General features: G+C 43.9%; 4 protein-coding genes across 4 annotated transcripts; 1 reads left to right on the top strand and 3 right to left on the bottom strand.

Annotated features, from left to right (window-relative positions):
* Positions 1-128: 128 nt before the first annotated feature.
* Positions 129-1,374, top strand: LOC129594134 (cyclin-dependent kinase 1-like). Its single transcript, XM_055490715.1, has 2 exons — positions 129-500; positions 974-1,374. Exons 1-2 carry the CDS (start codon positions 225-227, stop codon positions 1,196-1,198), a joined length of 501 nt encoding a protein of 166 aa, XP_055346690.1. The 5' UTR covers positions 129-224; the 3' UTR covers positions 1,199-1,374.
* Positions 1,317-3,421, bottom strand: LOC129594126 (nonsense-mediated mRNA decay factor SMG9-like). The gene has a single exon (XM_055490705.1). The coding sequence runs from the start codon at positions 3,088-3,090 to the stop codon at positions 1,543-1,545; it is 1,548 nt and encodes a 515-aa protein (XP_055346680.1). The 5' UTR covers positions 3,091-3,421; the 3' UTR covers positions 1,317-1,542.
* A 1,382-nt stretch (positions 3,422-4,803) lies between these two features.
* Positions 4,804-6,133, bottom strand: LOC129594205 (DNA damage-regulated autophagy modulator protein 2-like). The gene is made up of 3 exons (XM_055490818.1): positions 6,047-6,133; positions 5,614-5,973; positions 4,804-5,484 (listed from the first exon to the last, which is right to left on the bottom strand). The coding sequence occupies exons 2-3, from the start codon at positions 5,959-5,961 to the stop codon at positions 4,957-4,959; spliced, it is 876 nt and encodes a 291-aa protein (XP_055346793.1). The 5' UTR covers positions 5,962-5,973; positions 6,047-6,133; the 3' UTR covers positions 4,804-4,956.
* Positions 5,905-12,671, bottom strand: LOC129594204 (dynein intermediate chain 3, ciliary-like). The gene is made up of 12 exons (XM_055490817.1): positions 12,140-12,671; positions 10,415-10,536; positions 9,127-9,275; positions 8,932-9,045; positions 8,586-8,725; positions 7,864-7,992; positions 7,617-7,796; positions 7,488-7,531; positions 7,243-7,384; positions 6,987-7,133; positions 6,661-6,921; positions 5,905-6,548 (listed from the first exon to the last, which is right to left on the bottom strand). Exons 1-12 carry the CDS (start codon positions 12,542-12,544, stop codon positions 6,174-6,176), a joined length of 2,208 nt encoding a protein of 735 aa, XP_055346792.1. The 5' UTR covers positions 12,545-12,671; the 3' UTR covers positions 5,905-6,173.
* Positions 12,672-12,782: the final 111 nt, after the last annotated feature.

Below are 12,782 nucleotides of genomic sequence, written 5' to 3'. Positions count from 1 at the left end.
AACCCAATATCTTGACAATGCGCAGCGTACCAAAGTTCTACTTGTCAGCACTAGTTAAGTCCGTAGTGCGTAGGATGCTTCCGTTGGGATAGAGGCGAGGGCATAAACCAATTACCAATACACAACAGCGTTTTACTTACTGTACTGCCATGCAGCACAGTAATACGCTGTTGTGCAATTTCTGAATCCGTCTGGTAATTGGGCTGGAGTAGTGAGAATTGCGCATGAAATTGTATAAACAATATGGGTTTTTTGTAGTGGACATTTGGAGTATGGGTGTAATAATTATCGAATTATTCGAGAATGATCCGCCCTTTGACCCCGACTCGGAGATCCGAGCACTGCACATGATATTTCAAGCATTCGGAACGCCGAGCAAGGAGATGTGGGAAGAAATCGTGCATCTCCGGCATTACAGTGAAGTATTTCCGAAGTGGAAACCGAGAAGTTGGAAGGAAGTAGCAAAGCACGCCCCGGACGTGGCTGTTGATCTGCTGAAAGTAAGTACGAAGTAGTGTTCTTTTCTGTTAAATTTTGTGTAAAATGTTCGGAAAAAGAAGATATCGGAGATCATACGGTATTTTTGTGATATGAGGTATTCATTTGGTATAAATTAATTAGTTTGCAAGTTTGGTTTACAAATTGTAAACCAAACGTTGATTGTAAATTACAATCAGCGTTATTCAATCTCTTACGGAATTAATTAAATATTGCAATTCTCTGTATGTTTCCATATTTATGATTTTACTCGTATGAATTATGGACCTTAATTGCATCATTGAGCCGCACACATTCAGTAAGATGTGCTATGTTCAGTGTTTTGGTTAGTTTCGCAGTTTCTTCGCGGCTTGACGTGTACTGTAATCATCACCAGTATAAAATGCGATTTGCTAACATAGAAAGAAATTAATTTGATTTTCATGTGCATTTTCATGTTTCATTTTTTATGTGCAACAAATGTTTTGGTTTTTAGCGCATGTTCCTTTATAATCCACAAGACCGCATTACGTGCCGTGATGCCATGCAGCATTCGTATTTCGACACGGAGCACGGTCCGGATCTCCGAACTCCTGACCCGAACGAACCACCGCTTCCGCCCAAATTTCTCAGCCCTAAGCACATGTTTGTGCCTCGTTCTGACGCCGACGATAACCATATTATTCGATCGCACGATGCGGATTCCAGTAACAACGAATAAGGTGCCACTTTCCCGAATATGCACAACACTGTTTTTGTGTGACTTTGTGATGTTTTCAAATACCAAAGTTTTGGTTGTGTTAAGTGTGCAGTATTTTTGGTTTTAATTTTTCTTTTAAACTGTCAACTTTCTCGGCGTTTAATAAAAATTTATATCGCCAGTTTTATTATCAATAACGCGCAAAAATGAGACAAGACGTTATAAAAGAAACTGAAAACCTGTAGCCAATAACCATAGATTAATTCTGTGCTGAAAGCGCATTAGACAAGCAGAAACAGAAAACAGTAACTAAACACGTATTAAAAATAAAACCAATTTAACCATCCAGTTGTGCGTAATTACTATTAAACGGAATTGCTGACATTGAGCTCTTTCGCCACCGTGTTGACCAGCGGCGCCCGGCAGACAGCCGCCCAACAGCGTCGCGCATAGCGGAACCATTCCTTCTCCGTCATGGCCACACCGGGAGTCACGCTGTCTTCCGGCAGAGATCCCGTCACTTTCTTCTTCAGCATCCGCAGCTGATGCGCAAACTGCGCCTTCAAATACTCATCATTCGCCGTACTCTTCGCATCCGGAATACAGAACAGATGCACATTGGCAAGCGGATCCCCCTCTACATCGTCCTTCGCGTTATACTTCAACGGATAATCTTTCATCAGTGAGCGGATCTTCCCTTTAGCCATCGCCACTCGTTCATAATACAGATCCTGCGCGCTGCACATATTCTCCACAAAAATCAGCTCCGGCCAGTGATCATACAGATTCGCTTCATTCAAGGCATCCTTGTGCACCGGTCCTAGTTTTAAAATCGTGGCTAAGCGTAGAAAGCGCAACAGACGTTCATCCACAAAGCCTTTGGTCACTAATAAAATTTTATGGCACGCCGACATGAGAAAGGCACTGAACATGATCGACTGCAGTTCCACGGTGTGCTCCACGAAGACGTGTTCCGTGGAGACGGCGGGCGGCTTGCGATCACCGATAATCATCTCCTCCAGCACCGATGCCGAATACACGGCTTGCACATCTAGAAAGATGGTGCGCTGCGCCCGTGACACATAACAATCGACGCCTTCCGTCTTAAATTTTCCCCAGGGTCCATGCGCGGGAGCGCGCGATTCAAACACCGGACTGCTGGAATTTTCCGGGCCGATTAACTGCGACAAAATATACGATTTTCCCGTGTTCTGCATCCCGATGACACCCACCACGCCAAAACTGCGATTATTCGGATCGACGGCGCTAATCAACTGGTCCAGCGCCGCGCCTTTCTTCAGGCACCAAAAGAAATACGAATCAATCAGTTTGACGCACTTGGTCATGGAGAAATCGCGCAGCAACTGTGAATCTTTGGCCATCATGCGCAACTGGGTTAAATAAAACTCGCGCAGTGCCGCCGGGTCTTTTTTCTCCTCCTCCGTCAGATCGGGAATGGGTGGTTTGGGGATACTGGCGGGTTTGGCCTGTTCCAGCGCCTTGAAGATCTCCTGGGCGGCGTAGTCGGAGGCGAAGACCGGGGTGGGTTTGGCGTCCAGGGAGACGATGCTTTTGGACGGACGCGCATCGACAACGGGTTTCAGGGGACGGGGAACAATGGCGGGGGTCCGCGGGGAACGCAGCATGGCCAGTTGGGGGGCCATGGGGCGACGGGGAGGCGGAAAGACACTGGTCGGGTTCAGCTCGGTCAGGCGTGGACGGGGATAGCGAGGGGTGGTGGACAGTTCTGCCGTGTTGATCCGCAGAACGCCACGGCGTGGTTCGGGTTCCAGCGGGCTGGAGAGTTCAGGGTTGGGGTGGGGAGCTCTTGGGGGTTGGCTTTCCAAGGTATCGCCGCGTTTCATTATGCGAATCATTCCACGAGGCAGTCCGCCTGGCTCTGCACTGTCCATGGTTATCGGGTAAGCAACCTCCCAGATTTCCTTCAATTCGCAATTCGCTTCATAAATAACTTACTACTTACGGGCGATTAAAAAACATTTAGATGATCAGATCCAGAAGCCACCGATCATCGAAAGTTCGAAACCTGTCATAATGCATGTATTGCATGGCCATTATAAGAAAATTACATTTAACAGAAGTCAAAATCAAACAGTTTCTTTCTAATCCCAGATTATCATAATTTATAATTTCCGTTGGAAGTAATGGTAGGAACTGATTGGGATTTGATCACTTGTGACTTGAGTCAAGTCACTTGACGAATAAATTGCCAACCTTTTTTTCAAATTTGTATCTAGGTATGTTATTTTGTTACTAGTATTGACTTTTTACGTAAGTAACCTCCTTCGTCCGCGCAGCGGCTACGTCAAAACAAGAAAACGCTTGCGACCTGCGGGGTATATTTAAAACAAGCCCAGCACGGATGAATAATGTCTTAGGATTTCGAGCATGTAAAAAGGTTAACTGTATATGTATTAAATAATGGCACGATGTCTATTACATTAAGGAGGCACGAACAAAATAAACAGGCGTGAGCAGTACCTGTTATTTTGCTTATTCGCAGTTCGCTAATTTCAATGGCAATTCGATATAACAACACATAGTAACAATCTGGGGATTTACAGTTAGCCCATGTTAAGCTAATGGCCACCATGGTAACAAGCTTCTGAGTGACCACTGGACTGTGGGTAGTGGGCTTTCCAGAAAATTGATGATGCAGGAACACTCTCGACACTGAGAGGATACTGTAGCACTTTAGAGCGGGCAGATTGGATGTGTGGAACGGGAGAAAATTGGTTACAACGGCAAAGTGTCGAGAACCCTGGTTACGTAGTTAGTATTCATATAACTACTGCTATTTACATCAAAAATATCTAAAATTAAATTTTAAAATTAAAATTATCCTTCTCTAATTACCCCGACGCTTGTTTGGAGTTTCTTGGCTGGTTGTGACTTGTGAGGCCAAAAAGGGAATGTTTGTTTAAGCTTTGAAATTCTTTCTTTTGTGCTGCTTCCTATTAAGTTACTGTATCCTTTTATTATCAAAACTTGTATCAGCTTTTTTATGAACTGAATATGTTCTACAGCACTAACAGCAGTGGGGTTTATTTATTGTGATATTGCCGAATCTGGTTTTTACAAGCTGAGCACGGATGAATATTGGATTACGACTAGGTACTGTGAATAAGTGAGTGAGGATTTTTGGCTATTCGTTCGTAGCATTAATGCTTAGTAAACTGGAGGCCCTCGTAAACACTTTAGGTTTGAGTCTTTGAGACTGACCGAGCTGCTGCTACAGCTCAGTGCATTTGGCCGAAAGGTGCGACAGTAACCAACACTGAAATAGTAGAAAACGAAAATGTACCTTTGGACTTCACGTCATATCTCATGAAAATTTAAAAGATACTGTACCAAATAATGAATTGGTTGAAATAATGCAGATTTACCGTCGTTTAACCCCACGAAACGCAGAGGCGAAGCCTAAGCTGTTTCTTGTGCAAGTGCATTTCAACGTGCTCGTGGTAACAGACCAGCCCATGTTAGTTCTGTTGTATCCATGGTAACAAGCTTTTGAGTGACCATTGGGCTTAGGATTTTAAAAACTGCAAAAGGTCATTAGGCTCACAACACCCACCGCCCTGAGAGGTTTCTAGAACACTTTAAAGCAGAAGAATTGGTTTAATAGAAGCTGAAATCACCCGGGACAATGAGAAGAGGCCGAACACCTGCAAGAGATGTTTAGTATTCATATAATAAACACAAACCGCATCGCCCGAAAAGCCGCAAAGGCAATGGTGATGGTTTAATGTACGTATTTATCATAGTATTTCGTCTGAATATTTGAGTTTTCCACCATCCCACTGCTTTTTATGACCGGCCAGCATGGGATGTCTTTCGTCCATATCCTCTATCCGTTCTATATTCTTAACCGGTGTAATATTGGGATTAACAGCCAATAACATGGGATATCGCATGCGAAAGTGACCAAATTCACTAATAAAAGTCCCAAAATACGACAACTCCAAAATCAGCAGCAGCCATTCACTGACCGCACCCACAATGTGCCCTTTGTAGCCGCCGGACTCCCGTGTCCAATGGAGGCGCTCGTAGAGATCGCGCGGTTGATGCGTCAGATGATGCTGTCCCATCTGGTTGCCGGCTATCATGAACAGTAGCGTTATTGTGCTGAAGGTGGCTAGCAATGTACGACCGATCAGACACCGACGGGAGAGCGGGGCAGCGATGTGGGCGTAACGGGACACATGCACATCGATCCACATATAGACAATTCCCAAACCCAAAACGAGGCATGCTCCCAGCATGTGCAGTGGAGTTATAAAAATGCTCTAAAAGATGAGCGAGAACCATTAGCACAAACTCGTAACGTATGCATATGCTTTCCAGTGTGAAACAAAACATTCTGAAGTGGATGCAGATTGCGCTTTCACTGAATAGCACTAAAAAGAGAAAATCACCTGATAATTGCCGACAAAGCTGATTCCCAGAGCGCCTAACATTCCCAGCACCAGATTGGCGGTTATGTACTGATCATACCGGCGCAGTCCCGACCGATCTCCAAAATCGCGCAATAACAGATACCGGAAGTAGAATGTCAAAGCAAACAGAACCGCTGCGATATTTAACACCTGTGAAAATAAACAAGATTCCGGGGCCCGGGCGCCCAGATCGCTAATATAAGGTGAAAAAGCTTCGAAATGGTCTTCAGCGACACCCCATAACCACAGTACAACGAAACTGATCGGCAGCATTATGTACAAAATAATCGGTATTGTTCGTATATCCAAATCTTCTACATCCGACATCTTGGCTATACTCTAAAGATTGCACACCGAAAATCAACACCTTAGAAAATCCGTGCATCACCGAAAGTAGAAAACACTTGCTTACCACACTGCTGAAATGCGAGCACAAAATGCCTTAGGCAAGTGAAGGTGAAGCGACACTATATAAAAACCCGCTTTGGTACAATTCGGTATCTGCCTGCGGTCAAAACGCTTCCAGGGATATTGCCACTTTACGGTGCTTGTGGCTCGGCTGTTTCTACCATCTCTTTAGTCTCCGCTGCGAAATCCATCGGCAGCTCCACCTGCTCGCCGGGTTCAGGCGGCTGCGGGCCGGACTGCACCGTCTCCAGCGGTCGGCTCGGTGCCTCATCCACACCCAGCTGATACTCCACCACCGGCACAGCATCACGTGCTGCCTGGGCAGCGGCGCTCAGTGGCACATCGGTGGGAATGCCGCGATTGCGCGGCACCCGTTCCCCCATTTTGCGCATAATGCTGCCGGGGCCTTCGTCCTCCACTTGCCAGTCGAAGAACTGCGGCAGGAGATTGTGCCGCATCTCCTCGTCTTCATCGGCTACCCACTGCTCATATTGGCGGATAGATTCCTGTAATACAACAATCGTTTTCCTGATGTTGCTTTCGTATTTTCAGATATAAGTGTTCTGGACACCGGTTTTAGTAGTTTATTTGCAGATTTTTAAAAAGTGCTAGTATTACCTGGTAGACGTCAGTTGTTTTATCTTTAACAATGTCTTTCTTGGCCGCCGGTTCCGGTGGTATAATCGGACCGGGACGGAACGGCATATTGTACACAGGATCCAATACATCTTCCGGCTCAAAGGCCGGTAGAGATTTACCGGCTTTTTGCGCCAGAGCAATGGCTTCGACACGTGCGGCCGCTTCCTTCTTAATGGCAGCCAATTTCTCACGGCCGCGCCCTTCGAGAATCTTCTCTCGCCGACCTTCTCTTTCGAATAACTACAGGAGTGCATTTTCATTAGAACTTTATGCATACAGATTCAGTTGCGAATGTGTTAATATACCTCTCCCACATCCGTCTTTTCTTTCTGCGTGGGAATGTACAGTGCATTGCTGACTTCGACGACGCCCCATGTTCCTTTCATTGTCCCGACGGCATACAACCGACCTTCCTCATGTGGCGTCACACACGTCAAACATTGCAGATCCACCTACATAAAAATGTGTTCGTACAATTGGTAAGCTGATCTTGGCTATGATAAACATTGTTGATTACGATCGGTCAGCGCAGTGCAGAAAAATGTAATTCGCAAGCAGCACCTGCAATGATGCGGTAGGCGCAACACATCGTGCCCCGCGATTCAGATCCCATGCGCAAAACTGTCCGGTGGTCTGAGTGGTCACAAAGACACCACAACGTGTCGGGCTCCAGCATCCGCATGTAAAGTGACCTTCCTGTGGTCTACAGTACAATTAACGATAAGTACACAAATAAAATACGAGTATGTGTAGTGAGCGACTGTACATATACAACATCCTGAATGCGAAATTTACAAGGCTCATACCTGGTATTGATGATCCAGCTATCACGACAGTCATCCGCAAAAATCTGGCAAATTAAGACTATAATGTACCTCGAAAGGGCAACCAAATCTAGGAAAATCCAGTCAGTGTCAGTTAATGTTGAGATTTACCTTGACATCGTCACAGCTGACGGTCAACATGTAACGCGGATGGGCTGGGTTGCGCTGCAGCGTGAGTACCGGTGTGATTATGTCCTTCCACACCCATGTAATCTTCTCATGGGCACTTTTGGACTTGCGGTTGATGTTGAAGATGTAGCCTTTCTCGCTGCCAGCGCACAATCGACTGGGCTGCAGTTTAAGACAAAATTAATTACATGAGCATTTACGGAATGGGAGAATATGGTAAAGTACGTACAATGCCTTGGTCGAAATCCACACAAGCGCAAGGGGCACCGTCGGACATCGCCGGGTTCTTCGTGCGGTTGGGATCCAAGATGATTTTCTCAACGGGCTCGTTCCATTTGCGTATATCCCAGAATATCATCTGACCGAAGTGCAAAAATACAGTTGGAACTTGTCTCAGGTTATTTTAAAATAACATTCTCGTATACGGTCGCTTTAGCCTTTATGTGCCGAATACCGTATGTACAATACTCTGCACATTTAGCTTATTATGACATCGTAGTACATCACTGTACATGTACAATACTTAGCTCTGGACATAACGAGATTTCGTGCGTTACATCAATATGTACGGCGCTGTGGTTCAAAATGTGTACTTCGCTATTTCTCATATTCTGGCCCACTTTGAGTGAAGGTTTGATATTCCGGTCACCGGTCTTTTGCGTCTCACCCGGTTTAGAGTTTCTGTTATTTGTTTTGTTTTGTTAGTAAATTTATTGACGTTTACTCTTCAAATTTAATGAGAGAGTTCGTTTTTGTGAAAACTAACTGTTTCTGTTTACTTTATTTTGTTATCACATTTTGCTACCTGGTGACCGGAATATGAAACTGTACAGTTAAAGTGACCGGAATATAAGAAAAAGCGAAGTAGCAGAAATGACCAGCAGGATATATGCAGAAGTATATGGACTGGAAAATCTACAATATTTAACACTTCGACAGCGCATAATCCACCTGTCCATCCATACCAACTGACACCAAATCCGTCATAGTTTTTGACTGCAGCCACTGCACTTTTCGGCAGATCTTAAGATGGCCCACATCTAGATCTGTGATTACGTTAGGTTCTTCTCCCGCCCGCAGATCCCATTGACCTGTTGCACACATAACATTTAACATGTAGATCCGTGTAAACTGCTGATTCATAAGCTCCACTATCCACAGATGACAAACAGTTCGACGCCACTCCAAAATTAATGAGCTAACAAAATTTCTATGAAACGTTTCATGATGACCTTTCGACATCATGTTATACGAGGACATTTTTAAATTTCACTATATACACAGCAGACACACTTACAAAGTTGTCCGCTCCAGAGTGATCCAACTATACTGTTAATATCTTTCGGATTGTATATAATGGAATACAGGCGAAAAGGCGGTATAAAATTCTGCAGCGGTTTGTACAGAAGATCTGCAAGTAATAAAACGTTGCAGCGGACATCTGAATGTTACCGATCAGCACGAGAAAGGACGCTGCGCTACATGAACATACTAACATCCCATATGGATCCAAAGAGAGCGGCATCATTGTAGGGAATATCGTTCTGACCAATTTCCTGATAAGCCACTGCCACTCTACCCGCGTCTTTCGGGAAGAAGAATAAGTCCTGAACTTTCCGGTTGTAGTTGCAGGTAGAATCGCTGTAATCAAAAGTAATATCGAAAACAAACGAAATAAACGACTGCAGAAATTTTTTACAATATTGATATGGTGAAGGCTCCGCATACCACCTTTTACCACCGCTCCTATTCTCCTAATACCACCTTTGGCTCCTAATACCACCTTTGATGCCACCTTTGGCTCCTACTTAATACCCCCGTTAGCACACCACTTTTGACTCCGCATACCACCAATTTATTTAACAATTACAATTGTTAGTACTTTTCAGTTTTTTATATATCAATTTCATCTATCAATTTTTTTAAATAAATTTTAAATCTGGAATCGCTTGCACAGCTACAGTACATCCATATCAACTCGCTGCGCTTCGTACAAAGACGCATCAAAAGTGGATATGAATTTAAATCGCGGATTCGCAAATCTCTCGGCCTGTCGTCCGGCGCGTCTTTTTAACGGAATTTACGGAAGCAGTTCTTTTTTTCAAAGCCTTTCAAAATTGATTTTCAGATACCTTGTCCGGTATATGACGTCTCTGCCGGGCTTCTTTTGTGGAAAAGGTCATAAGCGAATACCATAGCGCGCGGTATTCGCGTAACAAACGCGACAAACGGTATTCGCAGGGTGTCAGCGAATACCGTTCGTTATTGTTTAATGAAAACCTGTTGAAGACCGTAAAGGTGAGTTTCTGTCTTTCTGAAAACGTGTGAACGCCTCATGGAACATAATGAACGTATCGAACGAGGCTCATTCGTACATCAACGGATGTTCTGGATCACTACCTGATCTTCTTGTCGACATTTTTTAGAATTTGCGCGCAAAAAGCGGCAATTTGATCCTGTAACGTTACTTATTACTCGACCGGAGCGTATCGAAGGTTCTCTAATTCAGCGCCAATGCAAAAATGTCTCTGTGTCCGTTACGAAAGGTCGTTACGAAAGGTCATTACAAAAATAGTGCTGGTTACGTTGCTTATACGAGTATGTTAAAATTAATGATAATTTCAGTGTTAAGGGTGCTACTGGTAGCGTGGGCCACTGGTAGGACGTTAAAAATTAGTTATCACTCGCCCAAGCGAAAAGCTGCTGCGCTCCGGTCTTCCAATGCACGCCAACGTGCTTTTTTCTAGTATTGAATAAGCAGTATAAAATTAATATCTTACTGGTACTCTGCAATAAGCTGGCATTTGAAGCCGTCTTGATACGTCACGTCAACCTCGTCTTCGTCGAAATATTGTTCCAGGTAGTTGAAAATGTTGTTATCCTTAGCCATTTCTTCCACTTCCTACAACATAGTAATCCAATTTACCGAGTGCATATTTATTGGTACATTTATTGAAACAAAGTGTACTTCGGTTAGTTGGATATGGCCGGCACTGTAGTTAACAAAGGGAGAATGCTGCATTGCATTAGGAAACAAAAGATTTTACGAATTCGAGTAAGTAGTTTCGTTACTTAATTTCTAATAGAAGGCACAGTTGCAGCCTTGGAGGCCACGCCGAGCTGCGGCGCGATCGCGGAGCAGCAAGCTGAGCTTGTGTGATACGTCCGAGTCATGTACTAAGTGAAATGAATGAAACGGGATTCCAAATTGCACATTTGACTTTAGTAGTCTGCAATACCATTGCGTTTTTAATGCAAAGAGACAGCAAACCGATTGAAAATTGGAAGGTTTTCTAATAATCGGACTGCTAAACTGGTTAAATTAAGACAACAGCCGTGTTTGATCTAAACTGCACTCGTTTGATCCTTATTCTAATTCACGAACAGTATTTTTTGATTGCAAGTTAATTTCATGATAAAGATTGTTCGGCATTCGACGAGATGGGAAAGGGCCGGGTGACAGCAATAACGGAAAATAAAGTTTCTGAGTGGTTACTCAGTTACTCAACTGTACTGTAAATTACGTATTATACGGTAGAAGCCTTGGTCGTTTACCTTAAATTTTAATTCGCTAAAAAAACTAAAAAAAACTACTTGCTACTTACTTGTAAGTCGATCTGTATAAGTCGTAAACTATTCACTTCTGCACTGAGGTATCCATCGCTTACATAATACTCGTAATTATTTAATGCGCGCAATTTGCGCGCGGTCTGCTAGTGTGTCAACAGCCACCGCTGTGCCATACAGGCACTTACACAACTGTGCATTGCTCGCACACTTTGCACCTAAATCCGCATTTTGAAAGCCACTACTCTACATCATCGGAATATGACAACTGGTACTCGTAACAGCCGATAAATCTTAATCTTCCTTCTTATGTTCGGCCGAAGATTTCCAGCTAGCGGCCGGTGACGCTGGCTCAAAACTCCACAATAAAATTTAAAAACCGGTAAATTGAGAATTCTGAAAATAATCCGGTTGGCCGGATAATAATATTACGTTATACGTTTGTCGCACTGAACGAACAACTTTAGCGATCGCATTTTTGGAAAGATCGTTCAATCCAAAACTATCCGGCAGATACGGCTTTATGGGCACTGGGCAGAACCAACTGTTAACCACTAAACCGTACAGAAATCGTATTATCAGTAATCTAACACTTCCTCTACGGTTTATTAATAATGCTAACGCCGTACAGATCAAATAATTTTTGAAAGTAAAAGAGCAAAAATTTCGTAGCTGTTTGTCACAATGTTGGCCAGCTTAAAAGGTTCTAACCGAACCACAATTAAAAAAAGAAAGCGACGGGAAGCTATCGTTGCGTGGAATTCAACAGTCGATATTTCCAAATATTAGTACGAGTACTCGTACTATCAACAGCCTAAGCGCGTGTGTGAGCCCATAACGGGTGACGGCGAATACACTCAACAAGTTGGATTCGATTGTACATGTATAATTAACTTAAGTAGAAAAGATTATTACACATTTTGTAGTCTCTACAGTACCTTTCCGGCAGCTGTAAAAAATGTGATGTACGGTTCTTCCTTTTCGATAATCTTTCGATAGCGCTGCGTCTGTTCGGGATCCGTGACCTGGACATCCTTGGGCCAGGCGCCTTCCACGAAATTAACAGAGCGTGTCTCTGTTTCCGGTAGTTCCGTCTGCGTAGAGTTGATGGAGCGGGTGCAGCCCTCTTGGATGCCGACACTGGTAAAGATTTTTTCTACAAACAGATCTTGACGTTCCCGATTACTGGGACGCTGAATGATATGCACCGGCTCCACATGTTCATACTGGATAAAGTGGCCGAAATCTCGTAACTGTTTCGGAATAAACGCCCGCAGACGCGGATAAGGAGGTTCCGGTTCGGCGGGTGTGTCGCCTGATTCAGCGGGCTTACGGTCAGACATGTCAGTGCAAAACAATTATACCTATCTGATTGATGCAAAACGGTAAAAGCTTCGGTGTACACGCTACTATACCGTGTGCTGTTACTAGTAACAGTACGTAATTTGCACTTATGTTTACGTTTTTTAAAATTTGCTTCCGTTTACTTTAAGTATTACGGTAAGTAAGCGCTTGGTTGCCAGGCAGAAATCGCTAGTGGTTTGAATTTTTATTGTCCGCGCCGAGAACTGTTCAGCCACA

Source organism: Paramacrobiotus metropolitanus, unplaced genomic scaffold (assembly GCF_019649055.1).
Source record: "Paramacrobiotus metropolitanus isolate TYO unplaced genomic scaffold, Prichtersi_v1.0 Parri_scaffold0000066, whole genome shotgun sequence".
NCBI classification, from domain to species: domain Eukaryota; kingdom Metazoa; phylum Tardigrada; class Eutardigrada; order Parachela; family Macrobiotidae; genus Paramacrobiotus; species Paramacrobiotus metropolitanus.
Note: the sequence above shows the minus strand (reverse complement) of the source record. Positions and strands in the feature narration are given on the sequence as shown.

Bases quoted from the DNA above. Each gene is read 5' to 3' on its own strand.
- LOC129594134 (XM_055490715.1), top strand. From the start codon at position 225: ATGAAATTGTATAAACAATATGGGTTTTTTGTAGTGGACATTTGGAGT. The intron at 501-973 runs GTAAGTACGAAG...TTTGGTTTTTAG, and splicing joins TGGCTGTTGATCTGCTGAAA to CGCATGTTCCTTTATAATCC.
- LOC129594205 (XM_055490818.1), bottom strand. From the start codon at position 5,961: ATGTCGGATGTAGAAGATTTGGATATACGAACAATACCGATTATTTTG. The intron at 5,485-5,613 runs GTGATTTTCTCT...CTCATCTTTTAG, and splicing joins GCTTTGTCGGCAATTATCAG to AGCATTTTTATAACTCCACT.
- LOC129594126 (XM_055490705.1), bottom strand. From the start codon at position 3,090: ATGGACAGTGCAGAGCCAGGCGGACTGCCTCGTGGAATGATTCGCATA.
- LOC129594204 (XM_055490817.1), bottom strand. From the start codon at position 12,544: ATGTCTGACCGTAAGCCCGCTGAATCAGGCGACACACCCGCCGAACCG. The intron at 7,993-8,585 runs GTGGATTATGCG...CACTTCGGTCAG, and splicing joins CAGTTGGTATGGATGGACAG to ATGATATTCTGGGATATACG. The intron at 7,134-7,242 runs GTGCTGCTTGCG...ATTTTTATGTAG, and splicing joins CGCCTACCGCATCATTGCAG to GTGGATCTGCAATGTTTGAC.